Source organism: Thermobia domestica, chromosome 17 (genome assembly GCF_964235325.1).
Source record: "Thermobia domestica chromosome 17, izTheDome1.hap1.1, whole genome shotgun sequence".
Taxonomy (NCBI): domain Eukaryota; kingdom Metazoa; phylum Arthropoda; class Insecta; order Zygentoma; family Lepismatidae; genus Thermobia; species Thermobia domestica.
This window is the reverse complement of record NC_137470.1, coordinates 68,581,060-68,604,740: the sequence shown is the minus strand read 5'-3', so window position 1 is coordinate 68,604,740 and position 23,681 is coordinate 68,581,060. Positions and strand designations below refer to the sequence as shown.

Sequence of the window (23,681 nt, the reverse complement as noted above, 5' to 3'; positions counted from 1 at the left end):
ATCATCTGAATAACTAACCTTTCCATTCACTCGAAACAGAATTTGTTCACAAAGCACTTGTGAGATTAACTTAACATATAACTGTTTGCGACTATAATCAAACTCAATACTGACAACTTGATCAGGAAGCAGATGAAAAGTATTGCGGATCCATTCATGCAAGACCAATGTGTTAGGCTTGTTCACAACATCTTGAAATGACAAACGTAAAGTATTCACTCGGATAACAGACATAATGCACTTAGTAGGTAAACCTGTACTTCACACTAGACAATATGAGGAAAAGAGTAAATATAACTCGAACTACTTGGTAGTAGAAAATACTCCACTTGACAATGCAGGTTGAGTTGAAGCAAGTTAACACACTCACTACTTCCACTCGAACACCTACCGGAACAACGAGGTGAACGGCACGGCGTCTGCCGAGCAACTGCCGCTTAGCCACGGAGGAGCTCTAGAAATAGAAATTGAATCCGAATCTTTTTTTATCGTTAAAACATGTTTCAGAAATAAAATTGAATTTGAATTTCAGGATGTGAAAAAATTACAGAATTCTTTTCTGAAACAATACATAATCTTATTTTTGGGGCCGCAGTGGCTCAGTGCATGGGGTCCCTGGTTCGATCCCAGCTCGCGCCAAGTGAACTTTGTGGTGGACAAACACATTGTGCGTGGGTTTTCTCGGGGTTTTCCTGTTTCTTCCCATTTTATTCATTCCACCATTTCATTCATTTCTCATCATCGTAATCTTCTTTAGCCTAGCCGGCATAACCATGCGACGTAAAACTGAAAGATTTCATTGAAAAGAAAGTTTCAATACATATTTTAACAAAATATTTTTCTCAATGTTATTGTACATTTATTTAAGATGATTCATCTTCGTACGTGTACTGAGATAAAAGTGTGTGTGTGTGATTCCTTTTCTGACGGTACAGAAATCAAAATCTGCAAGGAAGAATAAAACGTTTATATACCTTGTAATTCTTATTTTGCTTTTTCTTGAAAAAAAAACAAGTTACTGAGATCTAGCTAAAACGTGAATCAATTTAAACACACAACAAAAAGTCAGACATTACCCGCCTTATGCAGAGTGGTTTTGACGTATGATTAGCGTCATACTAAAGGCCTGACTAGTGCAGGAAACATATGTTAGTCGAACTCTTTAGTATGGCACTAATAACGTAATAGAATGACTGTGCATAAGGCCCTACATGTTTAATGAACATCATCAATGATCAGCAGGTACCCTCATGCGCAAAAAAAAAAAAAAAGAGCGTGTATACTGTAAAGCACGATTTTTCGCAATTATTCCATTTTTCTTACATTTATGGGTTAAATTCAGTTATTAGTAAGTGGAGATAATAGGAAATAATCCATCTAAGAAGATATTTTCAAAAAAGATGATTAAATAATAAAAAGTGGTCAAGTGGGTAGAGTAGCGGACTTCTAGTTCTTATACTGTTTTGATACCAGATCGAATCCCATCCCATCCATTTTACTTTTTTACAAAAAAATATAGAAAGTGCATAATTTTTATGTTAAGAACAGAAACAATAAGGAAATAACTTTTTGTTTCCTCTAATGACGTATTTATTGAGAATTAGTGTACTATTATTAATAGCGATTGTTTACAGTTTATGGTATGGTATGACTATACCTTCCCTCTCCGTTTTTGCACAGCAAAAGAAATTTCAACTCACTTCGAGTGTGTATGCGAGTCAGGTACAGAAAGAAAAACATGCGCAGTCTGCAGCTTTACAGTCACAGCGAATAAAGTAGAATAGCTCGTCATAAAAAGAAGCTGATGTTAAATTATTGTTCTAATGTTTGTATGTGTGTGTGTGTGTGTGTTTGTTTGTTTGTTTGTGTTTCTTTTTAGAGTATTGACTCTCTCTGTCTCTCCTTTCTTTCATTTCCACAAGTGCAAGAAATGCAATCATAAGTCTGTGTAAGGAATAAAGAATGCTTTCTTTAAACGAAACTAAATTATACAGCTCTATTTGTTAGGAACATGAATGCTTCCAAAATATGCCATGGGTATTAACTATAATCATACCGTTCTTCCGAATTACACAGTAGCGTGAAAAACTTATAATTAAATTACTTAACAAGCATAAGTATTTTTTCTAGCGTGACAACACATTAAATTTTTGGGATTACAAATTATCACTTTACGTTTTGGTGTAGGCCTATTCGTTTTCACATTCGAGCGACGAAAGAAGAAAGTGTGGTGATATTTATAAAAATCGAATACGAGATTTCAATGAATTCAAGTTACATGGCCCCTACATATCGAAAAAAATGATTTTTCGATGTCTGTTCATCTATTCGTCTGTCGGTTCGTCACGCTTTTACATGCACTCAAATAGAGGCCATACTGTTCAACGTATCTGAACCGAATTCTAGACATAACGTTTTTATAACATACTATCGTTTCGAATTTTATATCCTTCGACACCTAAAAGTAAGGGTAATTTGCTGAAGGATGAAAATTTAAAATAATTCAATTTTCTCAAAAAAAAAACAGCTGTGACGATTTTATTTACTTTTTTTATAAATATATATTTTATTAACAACTCTCCACCGTAGTATCAATCATTTTTTCTGAAAAAATACATATGGTGTAATGCGTTCTTTTTGCACAGTTCAGAAGGAGTAGTTTACTCTTAGGGTGAGCTTTCCCAAGATGATTTTACCGTAAACGCCTCAGGTAATTTTGTTCGTATTTCGTAAAGAAATGTTTCATTATTAACCTAACATACAGCATAAATCGTTTATCCCGATAACATACAGAAGGAGACGTTTTCTCAAGGGTTTCCTGCTCTGTAGGAAAATATTTCAACGAAACAGCTGCTAATTACTGAGGAGTATTCTTATGATATTTGACCATAATAAAACAATGCTGCTCAGTAGCTAGATATAAGACCTATTTTATGGCAATGTTGCTTTAAAAACATCCTTTATTTTGTAACCAAAGTACAAAAATACTTTAAAAATTACGAAATTATGATCAGGAAGACATGGTTGAACCATAAAAGTAAACAAAATATTTTAATGGTAATGCTACCAATGCTTGCCAATTAAAGGGTTAAGAGGGAATGTAAGCAGTCAGTCGGACAGACAACAGAGCGTTGGGAGCAGAAGGCCTCTAAACCTGTAACTGGAAAACAGGTGAGAAAGACAGAAAATAGAGGGGCGTAGGTCCCATAGCATCAGAGAAGAAAAGGAAAGGGTATACGCCATTCAAACATGTACAGAGGCCAACAGAAACATTCAAATAATATAATACTTTGCATTGTATGCATTATAAACAACGTAATATTTATTTAGTAGTGTTGAATTTGTAAACATATAAATGTTACAATTGTGTGTCTCCGAAACTATATTTAAGATATCATAATGCATGTATTTAACACACAATCTATACTGTATTTATCCTGCAATTCCAGTTATAGGACGACATAAGTTTTCTGATTTACCCAGCGAGTGGAGAAACACATGACCAAATGAATGCTTTGTCCCCGCCACACAGACGTTGTATTTATACTGTGCCTCGCAACAACAGCTCGCAGTTCTGGTGTACTTTTAAGCGTTCACAAGTGAAATGGGGTGTAAAAGTAAGGATACAACGGTGGAAGAGATAAATGTAATTAATCTGTACAAACAACACAAATTCCTCTCCAAAATTGCCAGTAGAATCAACAGAAGCAAAACCACTGTATTTTTTTTAACATTCAGCGCTTCAAACAGAGTAATAGTATTGTGAATAAGCAAAGAGGCGGCGTTCCTTCTAAACTTACTACTAGAGACACGAGGCAAATAATAAAAATGGAGATTCAGAATCCATGGGTATCTGAGATTAGAGGAAAACTTGAACAATGTTCGGGCACTGTAGTGCACACAAGAACAGTTGAACGGGTTTAACATAGTGCCGGTTAAAATGCTTGTGTTCCTCCTAGGAGGAAACCATATGTCAATCCTGTGAATCAGAAAAAAAAAACGTCTAGAATTTGCTAACCAGTATATGAAGAAGCGAACAGAATTCTGGGATCATGTTCTCTGGTCAGACGGGAGCAAATTCTGCTCCTACAAGGGCGATGGACGTGTTACAGTGTGGAGGCTACCAAATGCAGAGTGGGAACCTAATTTCATGGTAGCTGTAGTGAAACATGGAGACAGCAGTATGATTGTATGGGGCTGTATGGCTTCATCAGGCGTTCGGGAATTGGTGTTCATAGATAGAATTATGGGCAAGTTTGAATACAAGAGGTTTCTTAAAAAAAGATCTTAAGAAGAGTGCAGAGAGACTGTGATTGGGAAATGATTATTGCTTTCAGCAGGACAATGATCCAACGCATACTGAGGATATAGTGAGGCTGTGAATCGTGTACGACACACTCCCCACTTTGAACATACCGCCCCAATAGCGAGATTTTAATCCTATAGAGAACATCTGGGAAGAGCTCGATGATCGTGTTAGGAAGAATCACATCAGAAGTAAGGACCATCTGAAAGAACTTCTTCAAACAAAAATTAGAAATATCGACTCTGCAGTCATCAAAAAACATGTACAGTCAAAAAACTATCGGCGATAGTTCATAGAAAGTGGATGATAAGTAAATACTAGGTGTTCTCTGTTCGAATACTTATGTCCAGATGTAAACCAACTATTTTCGTTCTTTCTGGTAGTGGAAATAAATATCAATTGGTTTTCATGAGTGTGTGTATATATTTAGTGGAAGACTCAACTTTATTTTGCACCAGTCGTATTTATGTCTACTTTTTTGCATACCTATAGCAACGATAGAACTAGTAACCATGTTTATGTTCGGGATTTAGATTTCTGGGCTCTCGGCATCTGTGGCCATTTAGCCCGTCACGTTTGAGGGATGACGTCCCTCGGCGACCACAGAATCCGGGGAAAGGGAAGGAAGGAAGCGGCCTGGGACATATAAGTTAGGTACCACCTCGCCTGGTGTGAATGAGGAAAACCTCATTCAGGGTAGCTGGCCTGAAAAAGCGGTTTACACTTTTCGACCGAGTGCCCCCACCGGGAATCAAACCTGGGACCTCTCGCACCGAAGGCGAGAGCGTTAGCGACTACGCTATGTTCATATTCGAATATTTATGTGGGCCTCTGTATATCAGTGTATTTGTGCATCTGCATATCCGTTCCTTTCTCTGATACTCTCTTTGCTGACATATCTCATGTACTTCATGATTGTCCGCTTGAACACTTCGTTTCTCTCTCTTAAGTTTCTCCCTGAAGTAATTTATTTACGTATGAGTGTTTGTCCTCGTCTTTCCTCGCTCTCTGTAATTCCTGTGTTCTGGACCTTGGTGAGTATGTGTTTGCATACAAACATTTTATGTAGTAGAAGTTCGAGAACATTATTTCATTTGGTTTAACGCAATACGATTATGCTCTTTAGGCTAAAGAGCACGGGTGTTCAATAAAAGTGAATGTTGTGAATTTATATTTATGCTCTCTCATCGGGACCACTTGCACCAAAGGCACATACGCAAGCTAAATAAGCGAGAAGGCTTTGTAGAAGTTCGAGACTTCTACAATGTTACCATGTTAGCTTTAGACCTTTTTAACTCCTATACCCTTTAATGTCTCTCGCTCAGATTTCTAATAATAACTAGTTTCGGTTAGTACTTTGAGAATATACGTACCATTTGTATATCCCCGATTGTTAGGTTAGGAAATTTACTTGTAAAACCTATTAGTAGTACTTCAGGCTCTGTACTGTCTCACCTACCATATACCTTAAATTTGTTTCTTCGGTTCACTGCAACATATGTTTGAGTATTTATAGTAAACTAGCATCAATTACCCGTTTCGCTGGGTTAAATTAAGAAAAAATAGTAATATGTTTCGTTAGTCAGTCACTTTTTACTATTACCAAAGCGATCTTCGATATCGGTCATTTTCAATGATTTTTATATATCCCCTTCCCGCCTCATGTTGCGGGGCACGGCACTGGAAGTGTCATTGTTCATCTGAGCAACTCCGAAAACAATGGTTTCGACACTAAATTGGTTATTTTCAATCATTTTTCAACGTCTCTCCCCTGCCCCAACTTTATGTTACACCGTCAAATTGATATGACAAAAACCATCTCAAGTTTAAAATTCATCTAGATTGTAACTTTGATCGAAATCGGTCCGGTGGTTGAAAAGTTGTTAAGTTTTATCTATTATATATATCTATATATATATATATATATATATATATATATATATAGAGAGAGAGAGAGAGAGAGAGAGATTATAAAATTGAAAGTGACTATGTTTGTGACTCTTAATCTCTCTAACCACCCGACAGATCTCGATCAAATTTTCAATGTAGATGCGGTTCTGGCCTGGGAGTGCTTTTAGCTATTTACTTTAAAAGTAGAACTTGGGGGGGAGGATGAGGAAATAGAAAAAATAAATAAAACTTAATAACTCTTGAACCACCCGACAGATCTTGATCAAATTTTCAACGTAGGTGAGATTTGCGACTGGGATGATTTTTATCATTCGACTTTGACTGAGCAACGTCGGGGAGAGGGTGGAGGGGGAAATATACAGAGATCAATAAATATAAAAATAAAAGTGACTATGTTTGTGAACTAATAACTCTTGAACCACCCGATCGATCTCAATCATATTTTCAACATATATGAAGCTCAAACCTGGGAAGTTTTTTATCATTTCATTTTGACAGTAGATCTAAGGGGGGAGGGGAGGAAACATTTCAAAATAAATAAAACTTAACTCTTGAACCACCCGACCGATCTCGATCAAACTTTCAACATAGATAAGGTTCGGGCCTGGAATGTTTTCTTCATTTCACTTTTACAATGCAATGAAGGGAAGGGGGAGATATATGTCAAAAAACTAAAAATAAAAGTGACTGTCTTTGTGACTTCATCACGCTTAAACCACCTGACCGACCTTTTAAAAAGATCAACATACATGAGATTCGGACCTGAGGTGGTTTTTATCATATCGCTTTAACTGTAGAACTTAGGGGAGGGGGAGGGGAGGAGATAAATCTATAAAAATAAATGAAACTTAATAACTCTTGAGCCACCAGACCTATCTTGATCAAACTTTCAACATAGATACGGTTCGGGCCTGGGATGTTTTCATTTCACTTTCACGGTACAACCTAGGGGAGGGAGAGGGGGAGATATATGTAAAAAGAATAAAAATAAAAGTGACTGTCTTTGTGACTTGATCACGCTTTAACCACTTGACCGATCTTAATCAGATTTTCAATATTGATCATCTTCGTTCCTGGGGTGGTTTTTATCATATCACTTTAACCGTAGAACTTAGGGAAGGGGGAGGGGAGAGGATAAATCTATAAAAATAAATGAAACTTAATAATTCTTGAGCTACCAGTCCTATCTTGATCAAACATTAATCATAGATAAGGTTCGGGCCTGGGATGTTTTCGTTATTTCACTTTTACGGTGCAACCTAGGGGACAGGGAGATATATATTTTATATGTAAAAAGAATAAAAACAAAATGACCGTCTTTGTGACACCATCACGCTTAAACCACCCGACCGATCTTTAAAAAATTTCAATATGGATGAAGTTCGGACCTGGAGTGGTTTTTACCATATCACGTTGACGGTAGACCTTAGGGTTCGGGAGAGGAGAGGGGACAGATATATATAAAAATATATAAAACCTAATAACTCTTGAACCACCCAACCGATCACAACGAAATTTTCAATATAGATGAGGGTCGGGCCTTAGATGTTTTTTATCGTTTCACTTTGACAAGCCAACGTAGAGGAGGGGGAGGGGTGAGATAAAATGTAAAAAAATCAAAATAAAAATGACTGCCTTTGTGACTTCATCACTCTTGAACCACCCGGCCGATCTCAATCAAATTTTCAACATACATGAGTTTAGCGGCAGGGATTACTTTAGGCTATTCACTTTGACGATGCAATGTAGGGAAGGGGAAAAGAAATTTTTAAAATGATGAAAAATGACCAATATTAGTGCTGAATCCATAGTTTTCGGGGTCGATGAGAAAAACAGTGACACTTCTGATGCTGTTTCGATACAAGTTCGGGTCTGATAGTTGGGGAGGTGGAGGGTGCAACGTAGCGGAGGGGGATGAACATTTAAAAATGATCGAAAATGACTAAATTAGTGTCTAATCCATAGTTTTCGGGATCATCCAGACGAACAGTGACATTTCCGATCCAGCTTATATACAAAATCAGCTCCACCACTTGGGGGAGGGGGATATATATATATATATATATATAAATGATTGAAAATGGCCACTATCAGTGTCGAATGTATAGTTTTCTGGGTCCCTTAGACGAACAGTGATATTTTCGACCCATTTAAATTCAAATTCAAACACGCAATTTGGGGGAGGGGATGAAGAGATATTTAAAAATCATAGAAAATGGCCGTTGTTAGTGCTGAATCCACATTTTCCGGGGTCGCTGAGATGAACGGTGACACTTCCGATGCCATGGCAAGCAACATGGGGGAGGGGGACTATATATATATATATATATATATATATATATATATATATATATATATAAAATATCAGTGGCGGTTTCTCTTAATGTTTGCATGTTTGTACAAACCTCCTTCCAATTTTTTAATTTTTTATGCTAAATCATTTTTCGTTTTATTGTCAACATCATCTTTTCTTAAAGAAGTGCGTTTGAAACGGGGCTGGCTAATAGCATTCTGCTTGGGAGTTTGCAAACTCCCCAGCTGGGCTACTGCGGGGGTTGCAAGGTGCGATGATCTTTATAGTGCCTCATAGGAATCTATAATGTTTGCAGATCTTTTGGAAGCAAGTCTACCAGCAAAAACAAATTTTCAAAACAAAAAAGCTTTGGGACTGGAAATTCTTCACCGTCTTTCCCCCTCCAATATTGGTTGACACGGTTCTCGCCTGAAGGGGAATGGTCCGCTCCACCAAGTCGTACACAGAGAGAAAAGAAAAAAAAACTTTTGCGCCTTGCCTAAATGCGAGATCACCAAGTGGTAATAACTATTGGTTCTGTCAACTAAGTAAGATCAAGGCAGCTATGGAGACAGTAAAAGCGACCCCGTGAAGAGTGAAGACGGATTGAGGGTGTCAATAGTTAATACGCTTGTGTTTGAATGAGTAGAAATTTGGCAACATAGAGAGAATGTTTCCTTTCCATATGTGTGCGGGTGAATGAGAGTTGGAGAGCAGTTTTTAGGAAAAGAGAGTTAATGGGGGGAAGAGGTGATATTTTGAAAAAACTGCAATCCCTGTCCTCAACTCGACTGACCAATGTCCAATGTAGGAAACCCTTGTCTTTCTTCACTTTCCTCTTCAGCCTACTATCACACACGCCCTTGGCTGCTTAAATAGGAGCTAGTACCCCTCTCACTAAAAGGTCTTTGAGGGGGAGCATTTGGATGGCTTCTTTTGGTGCAAAATAAATCACACCGGAAAAATCATGTATTTGGAGTCGGATGGGAGTATGTTCACTATCAAGTTGTCGAATCTGTTCGTACTTTTTAGTGTTCTGTGTGTGCGTGTTTCGAAAGATTGTTTTTTTTTTTTGCATAATTCTTCATTTTCCGAATGTTAAGGTCTTTCCTACCTGCACAATTATCTCATGCTCCATATCGAGTTCTCCACCTTAATTTTACAGCTGTGTATCTGATGCTCGCAGATTCGACTGAGAAACTTCGATTCATCTGCTTCACAAAATCACTATATCCTTCAGAATATGCATGCTGTTCGATTTTTTTCTCATCCAATGCTAACCTTGTACTTGTGAATGTCTCTCTGTCTGTGAATGTACACTCATGTCCAAAATGATTGTCGCATATCTATAACTCTTCTTGTAAGAATATAATTTGATAATGATTTTGCAGGGTATTGTTAATACTGTTACAACGTGTATAATCGCGAAATGTATATTTGTGGTAAATTTCAAAGGAAGAGAATTATAAATACGTAAATTAGAATGATTAAAAGAAAATGTTGTTAAATTGACAAGAAAGTTTTATTTTCGTTTTATTGTTCTTATTTACTGCTCTTTTGACATGAAATTTGCTACATACATGTCTTTGCCGATTATACAGATATTAACATTATAAGAAATACCACGCGAATTCATCATCAAATTATATTCGTACAACAACGTATTTATAGACATGCGACAATAATTTTGGACATGAGTGTACCTTAGGACAACGCAAGTGGGGCTTATAAAATTGTAATGTTGATACGTGTACGTGTACGTACTCTACACAAAAATTCTTAACAAGAGCAAATCTTTGAATTATGTTTTCTGCCACAGATAGTTGAAGCGATTATATCGGCTGGGTTTGTTTGCTGCGTTTATATCGACGGAGTTAATCAATTAACATATTTACAACTAATGATTCCTTACGTCCGTCCATTACTATACACGACGATTCTTGGACAAATGCTATTTTTTCACTGTTTTTTGCAATGGATCTCAGCCGAGTTTACTTATAGAGTCAATCCTTTAACATCACGGTTAACATGACTTTAAGAAATAGAAATGCTGTAAATGTATTTTTCACGTGATCTCTACAATTCTTAGCAGAAATTATTCATCCTTACTTGATGGAAAAGTGTACTGGAATTATATGCAGAAGAGCTAGTATTGACGAGCAGCGACAGATGTCAGCATAAACTTGCACTTCTTCAAACTACCTAACACACAGCGCCAACGGACAGTGGGTGAACTATTTGAATTATAAATTTGAATACTTTCTTTGCATTATAATTTTCCGTTTTCTTTCATTTTTATATGTAAATTTTAAGCATCAACGGAATACGTAATGAATTCGAACATTTTCACTTTTACATTACATCTTCGACAGAAAATCTACCACTCCTTCAAATGAAAATACAGTCAATAATTAGAAAATTATTTCAAAACAAAATAATCTTAATAAACGGCAATATGTTCATTGCAACAAAATAAAGAACATCAATGGACAAAGTAAATTGAATACTCTTTCATCATATATATATATATATATATATATATATATATATATATATATATATATATATATATATATATATATATATATATATATATATATATATATATACAAGGGAGGATCCAAGGGGGGCTAAGGGGCTAAAGCCCCCCCTTGACGCTCAGGTTTACACTGGATAAAATGGGTTTCAATTCTGATTTACACTGGATAAAACGGCAAATTATGGTTTAGCCCCTCCCTTAATCTTATCCTGGATCCGCCACTTTATATATATATATATATATAGAGAGAGAGAGAGAGAGAGAGAGATTGATAGATAGATAGATAGATAGATAGATAGATAGATAGATAGATAGATAGATAGATAGATAGATAGATAGATAGATAGATAGATAAACATATATACACTTGCAGATGTATTCAGGTAGTCAAACGGAAATAATGTCAAATGTTAAAGCATTCTTTAGTAGGCCTAAAATCTTACATGGAATATTCTTTTTCTTTTCCCCTTGTTCCTCTGTTAGTTAAATACCATATTGATATAGGGAAACAAATATGAGCTGAACAATTTTATGTAAGCCAAGTGGAAATAAGAGTGCACCATTCCGTGTTAGGTTTTGTCGAAACGTGGCAACGAACAAAAATTTCACACATCCTCAACTACTTTCAGATTTATTCGAATGCATCTACGAAGTTGAATTTAATGTCAAACGTGAATTTCTTAAGAAGAATACTAACGAAAAGAACACGTAACAGTAAAATAAGTCTATCATATGTAGAATAGAAATAAATGTATCACCAGAGATCGATTTTAATATACGTATTTATGTGTACTAACTAGACAACAATTGTTTCTGCTAGGGTTGGAATCGAGGTCAAACGAGACTGGATTTAATACTATCTCCATCGACAAATAAATGTAAAACAATTTTCGTCTCGGTCTCATTTCGATCAACATAAACTTGTCTTGATTACGGTCTCGGCCTCGAGGGTGAGGCCCAAGTCTTCATCTCGTCTTGGTTTCATCTCGAAATGGATTGTGTGAAATTAAACTTTTTCGAGTTTAGTTGACACATCACAGGCTTCCTGTTAACTTCTCAGTTCAGTTCTTCCATAATCACGTATTTGGTGTACAGGATTCCAGGTTAGATCCCCAAACGGATTAGATTCGTATACCGATGTCTCTCCGAAACCGGTTTCGGTTTTCTACAAAAAAAACGGTTCGGTTTTTCACCGAAGCCGGTTTCTGTTTTCTCGAAAACAGGTTCTTTCTTTTACCAAAACCGGTTTCGGTTTTCTACAAAATCCGGTTCGTTTTTTTCACCGAAACTGGTTTCGGTGAAAACTTTTGGAAAACACATAAAACTATTTCCGTGGAAACGGATTCGGTTTCCGGAGAACACGAAAACACTATTTTGGTCAGAAATAGAACAAATTTTGGAAAAAACCGGAACCGGTTTTGAAGAAAACTGAAACCGAATCCGGTGAAAAACCGAACCGGTTTTGGAGAAAATCGATAATCGGTCTCGATGAAAACCGAACCGGTTTTGGAGAAAACAGAAGCCGATTTTTTTGAAAATTTTCACAAACCGGCTTCGGTTTTTCTATAAACCGAAAACCGAAAAACTGGTTTTTGTGCCCACCACTAATCGTAATTAAGTAGACATTCTAATATTCTGTTTAGTAGATTTGAGGTCCAACATGCTGTTTGATTACCAACGTTATATGAAACGTGGTATCAAGAGTAGATCGAGACAAGCTATGATCAAAGGCAGATTATTCGCGCCGAATTTGCGTTCGCTAACCCGACGCCCGAGGGATTAAGGCACCCAAATGGACTTTGTTTAAGGTCGAGAGAAATCTTGTTATTTTATTGAGATATAAAGAACATTTTATATATATATATATGCTACTACAAGGAGTATCCAAAAGTTTTAATTAATACCATGAAAGAAAACACATACAATACTCCCCACCCAACACAAGTACATACTGATCATGTGTAAAGAATGTTCCTCGAGGTACATTGGAATGTACATGATAGGTACGTGAATAGAGCAATCATGTGAAATACACATGTAAGGAATAAGGTTACTTCCGCCCAAAAGTACGTGCATGACACATACCGAGGAATGTATCTATTATGTGTATATCACGTACCGTGTATGTACTTGACACATTTACTTGGCATTGGCATGTGCCAGGAATGTACTAGGCATGTCAGTAATGTTCCTTAGGGCAGTGCTATGCAACTGGGGGTACGAGTACTTAAATACTAAAACCTTAACGCTTCATCTTTACGTTCGAATTTGGAAGCTTGTACTTTTAAAAAAAGCCAAACAACTAACTCTGAAAATATATGCCCTCCTCCGGCATCTGTGTGGCAATTTAATCTTAAAATACTACAGTAACATTTACGAGCGACCGAGCTCTAACCTATAATCTTAGCATTCAAACCTTTGATTTACGGTTATTTGTGATTTCACGTTTATAACAAAGACAAATATTTTTAAAAGAGTGTAGTTTAAATAAATTACTGAAATAAATATTTTTCACAAAGTTTATCCTTTTAAATTATTGTTCAAAGGCCTTTGCCTTTAGTAAGCCTTCTCCGAAATACATGCAAATGAATTGTGCTGCCATCTTTGGAGCTCTTTTAAAATACACATATATGTTTCTCGACAATGAGATCTCAGAAACTACAGGCTCTAGAAAGATGACGTTTTCACTGATCGATTGCAAATTTCATGTAGATTGTCCAGTTCTAATTGAATATTTAAAAAACATGGGCACTATTTCTTTAGTACATTTTTACGGGTACATTGGAAGTGTTGAACTTTCAAAAAAATAAAATAAAACATCACATCCTAATCATTACACATTCCAACACCACACTGTTGTATATAGCGGTTGTATATGTCTCCGGCATTTGTTTCATAGCCAAATAATAATGGAAAAGGAAGGATAACCATTTCCTGAAGGATGTCTATATTATCAGGCTGAATTTCTTTAAGGAGTTAGTTTATACTTAAACTTACGTCTTCCCGAAAATTTTATTTAACGTCTAGTTTTAACGTACAGGTTTTGAACTAATTCTCTGCTGTGTAACGTCACAATATAACCATCAATGCTAATTTTATGAGGACAATTCTGCCAGTGGGGTTTAGAATGTTACAACCTCGAGAACGCATCAAACGTCAGAAAATTGCAAAATGACACACACAATATATTACAATGTGGCTAAACTCAGAAAGTGGCTATAGAAGTGAAAAGCATGGTTAAAAAGCCACTATTGGCTCTTTGGAAATTATGTGACTAACGACGTTCTCAAAATGGCCAGATCTCGTCACAAAGTGGCTAAATTGGCAACCCTAGTCGCAATACGAAGCAACTTACGCACAACCATGCCATGGTACATGGGGTATGTGCCATTCACATTCCTCACATTCCAGTGAAGCATGTAAAGTACCTTTCAAGTGTCAGAAATTCCTCGAAAGGCACGTACCTAGCGACACGTGCTATGCATATGAAATGTACATTTTTCAAGTACCAGGTACGTAAACGGTACATATGGAACTTAAATGGCACGTTCCTAGAATGTACCTGGTTGGGTGGGTCACTGTAATTGGTCAAAGCTAGTTCCCCACGTAGTCACCCTGCAGAGTCACACACTTTTCCCAGCGTTTCTTCACCCTTTTAAAGCCCTGTTTGTAGAAGTTCCCCGGTTTGCTCGAAAACCACTGTTACACTTCAAAAATGGCATCCTTTCTGTCGTCAAATTGCTACCGCAAAGCGGTTTCTTCATCTCGGAAAAGAGGAAGTTGTCACTTGGCTAAAGATCAGGCGAATAAGGTAGATGCGGCAAAAGTTCATAACCTAACTGGTGGGTCGTGTGTCAACAACCGAAGAATCTATCGTGCAGATATCTTATTCATGTGCAGTTCCTAATGAATAATCCTCCTCGCACTTAAGTAACTTAGTCCAGTCTCCGCCATCACTATTTTCATGGTCGATCTTCTGTCTTCGAGGATAAACGGCCTCTACTTTCTTCAACATGGTAAGATGATCCTTGATTGAGGGTCTCCCCGCTCGTGGCTACTCTATGAGGAAAATATGACCACTTTGAAAATTCCACTTCTACCTCACAATCGTGTCATATGACGGACTTTCATTCCTATAGACCAGCGTTTCCCAACCTTTTTCAACTTGCGGCACACTACAGGTGTAACTTGAATTCTCGCGGCACACCCATATATATATATATATATATATATATATATATATATATATATATATATATATATATATATATATATATAATTACCGTGGTATTTTAATGTGATTACTAATTTCCTTCTTACAGAGAAGAAAGCTCGATCACTGATTTTCCCCCGTGCTAAATCATTATACTTATTTTTCATTCTAATTTTAAAATAGAAAACAATAGCAATGAAATATAGGACTCGGGTTTTTAAAAATCCACTTTCTCTTTCGAAAACTGTATCAAACTTCTAACTAAAAGGGAAGATCTCAAAATAACGAACAAATCAACAAATCTCCTATACTTTTAAAACACAAATGTAGGTAATTTGTATGCATGCTTGCTTTGTTGAATTTATTGAATGATATGTTAAAATTTCAAGTTACGAAATAGTCTGCAACAATAAAGAAGTAATAATGGTCATGACAATGATAAATACGTTTTTCAACATTAAAAATGTACAGAAAAGTAACACAGTATGAAATTTAAAATTGTAGATTTATAGTAGAGGTTCATAGTAATGTGAAATATAAATATACATTTTCCCCTGTCTTGCAATTTGGTTCGTATAGAATTAATAATTTGTTTCGATTTTTTCGCGGCACACCAGCGGCCCATTCGCGGCACACCAGTGTGCCGCGGCACACCGGTTGGGAAACGCTGCTATAGACAGCTTTCATTTTCTCGTGGAATTGGCGTGCGTTGTTACCCTTCAAATGAAGGAACTTTTTGAAACTTCGGGGTTCAATTTTGTTCATCGTGCAGGTTGATGTCTTCTACAAGCTGTGAAAAGAAATATACTTTAGACACATATTTGATATTTGCATAAGTATGCATAAATATATCGCACTGATTATGCACAAAAAGTTTCGTGTAAATATCTGTATAACTTCTTTATGATAATTAAAACTTTTGGATACCTCCTCGTATCATTCATCCAGAATCTTCCTAAACTTCTTCGAATGTGTCTATTTTGCCAATCATTAAAATTTATAGTATTTAGAAAAGTAAATCAGCAGCTCAACGTATATGGAAAGCAAATGCATAATCTCTACATGAATATTAAAATGTTAGCTGAAGTTTAAGTAGTTTTCCCTATTTCTTGAACCAGTAGAAGTTACTTTATTCGTTAATATGGAAATTTTAATTGTTGGTAAAAAGAAACAAGTCAACCAGAGTAGGTTAGTTGTGGATCATACTGTATATAACTGATCTATACAATCCATAAACCAATTCTAAAATCAATGCACATGGAGATCACAGTACTAAACCAGTTGAGAATGCTCCAAGAGCATTGGCAGAACGAATTTAAAAGGAATGGAGAGATGGAGCGGGAAGGATAACTGTCATTGTTCCTATGTGTAAAAGTAAATATTTATATCCGCACCTTCTTTTCTTTCTCAGAAAATATCATCTCTGTATGGCTTACAGTTCTTGAGATATGGCTCATTAAATCTCCCGAAATTCGAACTTTCTTGGCCGATATCTGGGGAACGGTGGCTAGTTTACCAGCAACCAGTTGATTAGTGCCACCGGTTACTATTTGGTACCAAAATATTCATCATCATTTTAGGTATTAATCAACACCAATATGATCTCTCTGTGATTTACGATTCCCGATATTATTAAATTTCCCGAAATTGGAACTATTTTTGGCCAATATCATGGGAACGGAAGCCATAGGGAGATGATATTGGTGTTAATCAATACCTAAGAGGATGGTAAACCTGTTGGTACTGATATTAATTGATGGCCAATGGCCAAACCCGTGGCCAGTTGGACAGCGGCCACCGGTTACTCTTTGGTACCAAAATATTTACCGTCCTCTTAGGTATTCACCAACACAAATATGATCTATCTATGACTTACGGTTCCCGAGATATGACTCCTTAAATCTCTAGAAATCGGCCATTTTTGGCCAATATCTCGGGAACAGTAAGAGTGGCGCAAAAAGTTTAATCACTTTCTCTGATAGTTTTCCGAATGCAGGGTTCAAAATTGGAAAAAAATCGCAAATAACACACAGAAAAACAGACAGAGACACAGGGACATAGAGAACTCAGTTATGAACTTTTTAAGTTCGTTGATAAAGTTATACTTTTTGGATTATTTCGAAGTCTGTCAGACAAGCGAAAAACTTGTTATCTCTTGACAACACACTAGAGATATGCATCGTCAGCATGTAAAGCTTATGACTTAACACACATGTTGTTTATTAATTAAAAAAATAATAAGAGACTTCAGAAACGAGCGTATTTTTATATTTACTTGAATTTTATATTTATTCTAGGTATTCAAAGGCGCCAATGTTTGTAACGAAACCAAGATCAAGTGAAGCAGTGGAAGGGGACACAGTTATTATTTTGTGTGAAGTTGTCGGCGATCCCAAACCTGATGTAATCTGGTTGAGGGATTGGCTTAAGGTAACTACTGCTTCTAGTTAAATTATATGTATTGTACTGCAAAATAACTTTTAAAAAATGGTTTGGTGATGTTAGTCCAATTTGAAAATTATTTCTGCCTAAAATATATAAGATCTTAAAATGCGTATGGGTCTAAAGCAAACTCGGATAATTTCATGACTAAACCGAGTGGACTTTGTGGCGGACAAACACCTTGCTCGTGAGTTTTCTCGGAGTTCTCCCGTTTCCTTCCACTTTCTTCATTCCACCATTTCATTCATTTCTCATCATCACCGTCTCCTTTAGTCTAACCGGTATAACTGTGGGACGTAAAACTTAAAGATTTCATTTCATTTTTCAATTTCGTGACTAAAAATTTGTGATAATTGATTGTAAACTCAATTATGATTGCGAACTTGTCTTTGACAACGAGATGAGGACAAATGAATTATCACAAATAGCAGATGAGTCTATTTCGTGTTATGGAAATTACGAAACAATAACAGCGTTCTGGTGGATTTTGAAAGAACTAATTTTGCAGATTAAGTTATTAACGCTGTAATACGAGAAGCGAAGAACAGTCTGTTTTGTTCGAGTGAATAGTTGTGTTTTTGGAAGAATTTGTGAGTGGAATAAGTCTAAAACAGTGGTTCTCAACCTTATTCCTATCACGACTCCCATTTCATCACATCCTCTTGCCAGCGACCCTCTTATAATTTCTGGTTTATAATTAGTGATGGGCAGTGGGAATATTCCTGGTGGGAAGGAATATTAAAAAATGGGAATATTCCCGGTCTTTTTCCCTGGCATATAAATTCCCGAGAAGGAATTTATTTCCATTTCCTTACTTTATCTTCCAAATTATAACAAACATATGGCTAATTACTATATTTTCATTTATTATGATTTACTTCTAGATTTTAAATAATTTGGAGGTTAAAAAATTTTAATTCGTTGACTGTACTTTATATAACTAATAATATGATTTTGTAAGTTCCATTTCCATTTGCACTAAAACATAGCAAAGTACTAATTTACAAATGATGAAAAGGAACCAATTTGCAAAGTAATGTAGAAATTATGTAGAAATAGAGATGAATCACTTTTAAAATAAACCCCGAACCACCGTTAGTAATAGACGTCAGCCTGTCTCCTGTATCTGACTCGAATTTCTGAAGAGGTACTCGGATTTCTCTTATATGTGAATTAACGCATGAAGTTTCGAGGAATGGGTAGGAAGAAATGTTCTATGTGGCAATGTTACGTGCAAAATTCTAAAAATAAGTCAGTATCTTGCAAATATTATGAACACGAATATTTATGCGCAAATGTTGATAAAATGGTGTGACATGTGTCTTCTGGAAGCTACCCAACCTAATTTCTTTATAACATTTAAAAATTTGAAATGTTTATAATATCAGTAGTAGAGTCAAATTTAAAAAATCCACTTACATATAAATTTCAACTGGTTAGCGGTTTTAAAGTATTTGGACTTACTATACAATTTTTTCACACGCAATTACTTCCATAGAACATATTGTAAATAAATATACATTTATGCGTACTCTCTAAATATAGTAAAATAACATAATGCCGTTCAGAATATACATTTTAAAGACTCCTCTGGGGACAACAGTAATAATATATTGTGATATAAAAACGAATTTAACTTTGAAATCATAATATAGTAATAGAATGCAATCTTCTTTGTGATTGTTCATAAATTCCCGGAAAATTCCCATTTTGGGGAATATTCCCAGGGAATAATTCAAAAAAACATCTTCCCAGGAATTTACCCATCACTATTTATAATAAGCTTGTGTGCGAGTTTTAATATGCCTATTGCGGAGATCTCTTGATAACCATCTATTTCTATAATACATAATAGAATCAATTTCTTGTATATGGGATACAATAACTTCTCTAAAAGCGAATGGATTAAAACCAAATTTGATCAGTTCATTCATATTACAAATAGCAAATCCGATCCGTCATACTGTTTCAAAATGGAGTCCGTTTGAAAATTTTAAAACTTAATAGCTCCCTTAAGTTTGAGACATATAAAAAAAAAAGTGATTTATAATTTTTGTTTTAAAAAAAACTTGGACAGCTGTTAACAAAAAGTAATTGAGTATTTAAAATGACTTGATAATATGCGTCACGAAGGTTGAACCGGACATTGCTGCACTAGTGAAATCATACCATGCTCAGATATCTCATTAGCTTTCAATTTTAATTGAATCGTTGGGTTCGAAAACCGGTCATCTCCATTGAAGCTAATTTGAGAAGAGTGACAAACAAAACTGAATTAATCAATATACATCTGACATATAGGGTTATTTCCATTTTTGGAAAGTAGACACATGTCAGTTCTACGGTCCGAAAATGAAAATAGCCCTATGTCAGATGCATATTGATTAATTCAGTATTGTTTGTCACTCTTCTCAAATTAGATTCAATGGAGATGACCGGTTTTCGAACTCAACGATTCAATTGTATTTCAATGTGCACATTTTGTTGCATTTGTATTTTTTCTGGTATTTCAATATGCATTTCTCATTAGCTTCATATCGTACTTCTTTCATTTAAATTGATTTTTAAACGTGCACCTGTTGAAAATGTCGGGTTGACCTATTTTTGTCGTTCTTAACAGTATGTATCAGAACAAAATTCCAAATAATATTTCAAAATATTTTCCGGTACTAGATTCTAATTATATTTATGTCTTTCGCTTATTTTCATGACCCCATGAAAACTTCCTGCGACCCCTAGGTTGAGAAACCCTGTTTTAAAAGATTAATGAAAGAACCATCTATGTTTTACCAGGTCGCAGGTCCTCAAACAAATTCTTAAATTGGATGCTTGTTTTCTTAGTGTTTCCATGAAGAAATTTGTAGTCTTTTACTTAACGTTTATGTTTGTTGCATAAATATATTTTGTTATTTCTGTCTATAACGTACCCTTGCTAATACATGTCGATATTCAACGTATTTCTACGTTTCCTGTTTATGTTGTTGTGGGCTATAAATAATATTAATATCACAAATATATCCGAGATGCCCTTACATACATACACACTTACATGCATACATACACATATCGCCCCCAGAATGCAGAAAGGTGCTAAGCGCCAAAATGCAAATTTCTCAGGAGAGCATAAAAACGAATGAAACACTAATTAATTCTGATTCTTTCTTTCTTCTAGAATTCAGTTTTCAGTGCAGATCTTTCATATTGTCTCCTGCCATTTGTTTTCTTTCTGCACAACATTAAACATGAAATGGGTAGTCAGGATATGCACTTAGTTGAAAATCAAGGAGAATGGCGCTTAGCACCTTTCTGCTTTCTGGGGGCGATATGTTCTCTCTTGCAGATAAGACAGACAACAACCTGAAAGTAATTTTTATATAACCTATCAATAATGATTTTCTTTTTTGGAATGCATGCATGCTAGGAAAATGGTAAAAATTCTTATGTTTTTTTAGTAGTGTAGTAATCTACAGATAACTGATTGTAATACAGTATGACTTGCCTTTAACGGACCCTTTATCAAACGGAAATTTGTCTTAAACGGAAATATTTCACGGTCCCTTAAATATTGGGGAGAAAGACGTCTTAAATTATCATCATTAAGCGTAAATTGTGATACGCGGACAACGGAAATCAAAATAAGCCTTTTAAAGGAAAAATTGAAGTTCCGGATTGCAGCGTTTAGAAAGTTTTTAGACATTCATCGAGAGATAAGATACATACATACAATAGAACTACGTTGTCATCAAAACAGATAGTGATGTGCGAACCGGAACAGGCACAACGGGTATAGATGCCTTAGCTGAGAATTATACGTAAAATCTGGAAGAAGAGGAGATATAATATGGCATTCAGTCGGAAGAAGAGCGTAGGGTAAAAACTTATCAAGATTCTGCTAAAAGTGCAAAGGAACAGCAACAATTTGCCTGACGTCAAAATGACACCTATATATTTAGTGTGGTTTCTCAGGTTAAAATGTTTGTAGAAAGTCAAGCAACTATGCAATAGTGTGTACAGAAAACTCTCCTTGACTATGGAAAAATAACGTACGTACAGTATTTTTTCTGTTCGTTGTAAATTCTGGTTGTATTAACTCGTAGAACTAGAAATAAATTTTGTAAATTGACTAAAGCAAATACAGAATATTATTTTATCTTGGTATTTGCATCATATACATGCATTATTTTGCGTATGTCTACCTTCGTTAACCGGAAACCTCTCTTTAACAGAAATTTTTGCGAGTCCCATTCTAATCCGCTAAAGACAGGTTTTACTGTATATAGACTTCCTATAGTAAACTAACTAGATCGATAATGTGCTTCTAGCTTTATGTGTTCTGGTTTTCTTCTGAGTTTTTAATTCTTTTCATTTTCTTTTTTTTCTTTCTTTCTTTCTTTCTAGGTAAGTCCAGTCTGTACTCAATATTGAGGATGTCATATTATTTTAATGAATTACCGTGAGTATTTCTTATTCTAAATCTGTTTAATTTATTACTTTTCCTATTTTAATTAAGTAATAACATTAGCAATTGTTCGAAAGACAATTAATGCTAAGGTTATTCTTATAGTACAAGTAAAGGCGCTATGAAATTCTTTGGAAGATGTTATGACCGAATATCCTTGTAATTTTAATAATTCTTCGGATAATTTGTCGAAATAGGTGTATAATTCGTTAAAACCATAATCCAACCAATTAACAACTAAATTAACTATATTATTTTCTACTTTTACCAACTTTTCTAGTAAGAAGTACTACATTTTCAAAAATTAAATTTTAGAAACTTTGGTAAGGTTTTAAACGAATAAAACGCAAGCTCTGACGCGACGTTGCCGAGTAGTAAAGGGGTGTGGCTATGGCTAAGCAGACGAACTACAGCGCGATCAGGTGACAGGGGTAGACGTGGATGTGTACTAAATAAACGTGGCAATACCGCTGGCCTCTCATCTGCTAGCAGCATTTAAAGGGAACTTGGACTTGGAGCGCCGCCTTCAAATACCAGGATGTTTGTCACGCCGTATAATTACTTAGACTTCAACGTGATGTTGTCCTCCTTTATTGTGATATATCCTTTTATATTTAATAACTACAATATCCCTGCACTAGTATATTCAAACACACATTCTGTCTTATCATTTTTTGATAATGAAACACACCCTTCCAATAATTGGTTGAATGCCAAATTATTCATCCATTCTGATGGTATAGTGACGGTGATTGCCATTGTATCATAGGAATTTAGGAAAGATTTCCATTTCGAGTTGCTTTGTTGTAACCTATAAAATTGGTCTGTATATTCTCGTCGATTAACCCTTAATTTACGACACCCTAACGCCCAGTATGCTTCACGGTACGATACGGCAAGATATTTAAATGAGTTTTTAATAGTCTGTAGTATATCAAACAAAAGCGTATAACATCACTTTTATTGTGCACAGAGACATGAAGTAAACACATTTTGTTGTTCGGGGACTCTACTATAAGTTTTGGTGGTATTTATGATACTTTATGCAAATTCAGTGGGGCCAGGAGGAACGAAGAAACGCGAGTGTGGACGACCCACGTGGTGACGTGTGATCTCATATCAAATGTACCGGACGATTTACTTTTTGGCGTGATATGATGCCCGCCAATTTTTAAGAGTTAAAGTGGTGTTTTAGATTTTAGGGTTCATATGTAAGTATCTCGTCATGTTCTCTTAAAGATTCTACTGAACGCAACAATATTTGTTGTTATATTAAATTATATAACGTCAACCCAATAGAAAAATCAAGTAGCCAAGAAAACATAGATCTCTTTTACCCTGAACCTTGGGTTTTCGACACTATGGATTTTTATCGGCACATAATCGTATTACTCTTACTTCAGTGACTATCTTACCTACCTTACTAATTAACACTATGGCCTATGGAACCTGGAGGTTCAATGCCGCGTTCACGAAAGCTCTACACTAACTTCTATCCTTAGCCAACTGGGCCTAGTT

At 35.6% G+C, this 23,681-nt stretch overlaps 1 protein-coding gene across 4 annotated transcripts in view; it reads left to right on the top strand.

Annotated features, from left to right (window-relative positions):
* The window catches only part of LOC145674687 (uncharacterized), a 1,315,729-nt gene that overhangs the window by 767,017 nt on the left and 525,031 nt on the right, over positions 1 to 23,681 (top strand). For all 4 annotated transcript variants that reach the window (XM_081744920.1, XM_081744917.1, XM_081744916.1 and 1 more), the window contains one exon: positions 17,560 to 17,692. In XM_081744920.1, coding sequence (XP_081601046.1) covers positions 17,560 to 17,692 — 133 coding nt within the window. The remainder of the gene's footprint in view (positions 1 to 17,559; positions 17,693 to 23,681) is intronic.